This window comes from Bactrocera dorsalis, unplaced genomic scaffold (genome assembly GCF_023373825.1).
Source record: "Bactrocera dorsalis isolate Fly_Bdor unplaced genomic scaffold, ASM2337382v1 BdCtg046, whole genome shotgun sequence".
Classification (NCBI taxonomy): Eukaryota; Metazoa; Arthropoda; class Insecta; order Diptera; family Tephritidae; genus Bactrocera; species Bactrocera dorsalis.
The window spans coordinates 38,862-41,145 of record NW_026038097.1 but is presented as its reverse complement, the minus strand read 5'-3'; the positions used below and the strand labels follow the sequence as shown (position 1 = coordinate 41,145).

The 2,284-nt window shown below is 38.7% G+C and overlaps 1 protein-coding gene across 1 annotated transcript; it reads left to right on the top strand.

The window, feature by feature from the left end:
- On the top strand, positions 1–1,986 carry LOC105227079 (organic cation transporter protein). Its single transcript, XM_011206254.4, has 5 exons — positions 1–173; positions 247–604; positions 662–805; positions 866–1,056; positions 1,128–1,986. The coding sequence occupies exons 1-5, from the start codon at positions 161–163 to the stop codon at positions 1,910–1,912; spliced, it is 1,491 nt and encodes a 496-aa protein (XP_011204556.2). The 5' UTR covers positions 1–160; the 3' UTR covers positions 1,913–1,986.
- The last annotated feature ends 298 nt before the right edge of the window (positions 1,987–2,284 follow it).

Here is a 2,284-nt window from a genome sequence, read left to right as displayed (position 1 = left end):
TGAAGTGTTTGACACTTTTATATTGAGAATGAAAAAATCATTTATTTTTTTAGGTATTAAGTTACGACGTCCGAAATATTGAATTTTTAATAGTAAAATAATTAATTCAAAAAAAACTTGGGCGATTTCGTGAAAAGAAAATTCAAACTGAACCAAAACAATGCAAAAAGAGGGTAATACTCGTATTTAATTAATCAATTCATTTCAATTATTTTACATTAATTTTTTTTTTTCAAATTCTTACAGAAAAAAAACGTGTCGACCCGATTATCGCCATTTTGGGCAGCGATTTGGGACCTTGGCAGTTATGTGTTTGCCTATGGATATTTCTGTCTAAATTTCCCACCGGTTGGGTGCAAATCTCTATGGTTTTCATGCAGACGCCCGTTAAAGCCACGTGCAAAGGTGGGAGCGGCACGAATGCCACCGACGTATGCGAAGCTCACTGCGATGGTTACGAATATGATCGCAGCATTTTCAAACAGAATATTATAATGGAATGGGATTTGATATGCGATCGCCAGTGGATAGAACAGCTGTCGCAATCTTTAGTAATGGTCGGCATTATGTTGGGCAATATGATTATGGGCGTACTGGCTGATAAGTAAGACAAAGATAGTCTATACGATACCATTACGTGTCTCAATTTCTCTTTTTGCAGATGGGGACGTCGCCCCATGTTTGTGGGCTCATGTGTTCTGCAACTGGTGTCAGGTTGTTTGGTCTCGGCATCTCCATGGCTTTGGTTTTATATGCTGATGCGGTTCTTGGATGGCTACGCAACTGGTGGCACGATGACCACAGGGTAAATTTAATATACTATACAACACAAAATATATTCCCAAAGCTCATTTTTTCCGCGTAGCTTTACAATCATCATGGAAATCGTGGGTCCAAGTAAGCGTGAAATAATGGCCATACTCTATCAGATACCATTCAATGTGGGTCACGCCACACTACCGCTATTCGCTTACTTTCTACGAGAATGGCGTTGGTTTCATTTATCATTTTCATCCTTCTCAATTGTTTATCTACTTTTCTTTTTCACAGTACCAGGTGCAGTATGCGCATTATAGTTATTTGTCTAACCCAATATTGCTCACTCTCTCTCTCTCTCTCTTGTTCAGAATCGCCACGTTGGCTCATTATAACCGGTCGCAATGAGCGGGCTGCCGAACTGCTCGAGAAAGCAGCGAAACGCAATAAAATGCCAACCGATAAGATAACTCAAGATATAGAGGAGGCTCAACGCGTCTTAACAGCATCTGCAACTACAGCGAAGGGTAATATCGGTGATCTATTCAAACATGCTTATCTGTGCCAGAAGACGCTTGCTATGGCTTTCAATTGGTTGGTTGTGTGCTTTGTCTATTATGGCCTATCACAGTTTATGACTTCGCTGTCTGGAAATATATTCCTCAATATTGCCGCAAGCGCACTTTTGGGTATACCGGGAACCTGCTTGTGTGTACCAGCCACCAAATATATGGGTCGCCGGATTACATTGTTCTTATCAAATCTTCTCAGCGGCCTGTCACTTACGCTCTTGGCATTTGTTCCTAGCTTCAGCGGTCCCGTTAAGGTGATATTGGCATCGATTGGTTTGTTTGGTGCTGCGATCACATTTCCGAATGTATATTTATATGCCGGTGAACTATTTCCAACTGTCGTGCGTCCTTCAGGCGTTGGATTGTGCTCTTTTGTCGGCCGTTTCGGTTCGATTGTTGCACCGTGGGTTGAAGGTTTAAAAAAATATTATATTTCTATACCTCCTATGGTTTTTGGGATTTTCGCTTTCTTAGCTGCTGCCTCGGTTTTTCTTATGCCCGAAACGAAAGGTTATCCATTGCCGGAAACAATTGAAGATGGTAACACTTTTGGTAAAAATGTGCGAAAACCGCAAAATCAATAATTAATATAATGATTTATGTAAAATTTCATGTGACGTATAGCGGTTTTATTCATTAAATAATATTGGTTATTTTAAAAATAATTTAAAAAATGTTTAGTTAAAATCAAAGGTAAGTATCAAAATAATAAAAACCAACTATGAGAGTACGATTATGAGAATGAAAATGTATTTCGAGTTTAAGTTTCTAAGAGCATCACTTTGTTGTTTTGTTAGTAGTGATAGAGAGACTTCGTGGCAAATACTAAGTGATCGCATTTGACTTGCGGAAGAATCATAAAGAGTTTTGATCTCACCGTAATGCCAAAATTTCTAGAACTTCAAGTCTTTGTCAAATATAAACTAATATCACGCCCACTTTTTATAATAATGTGC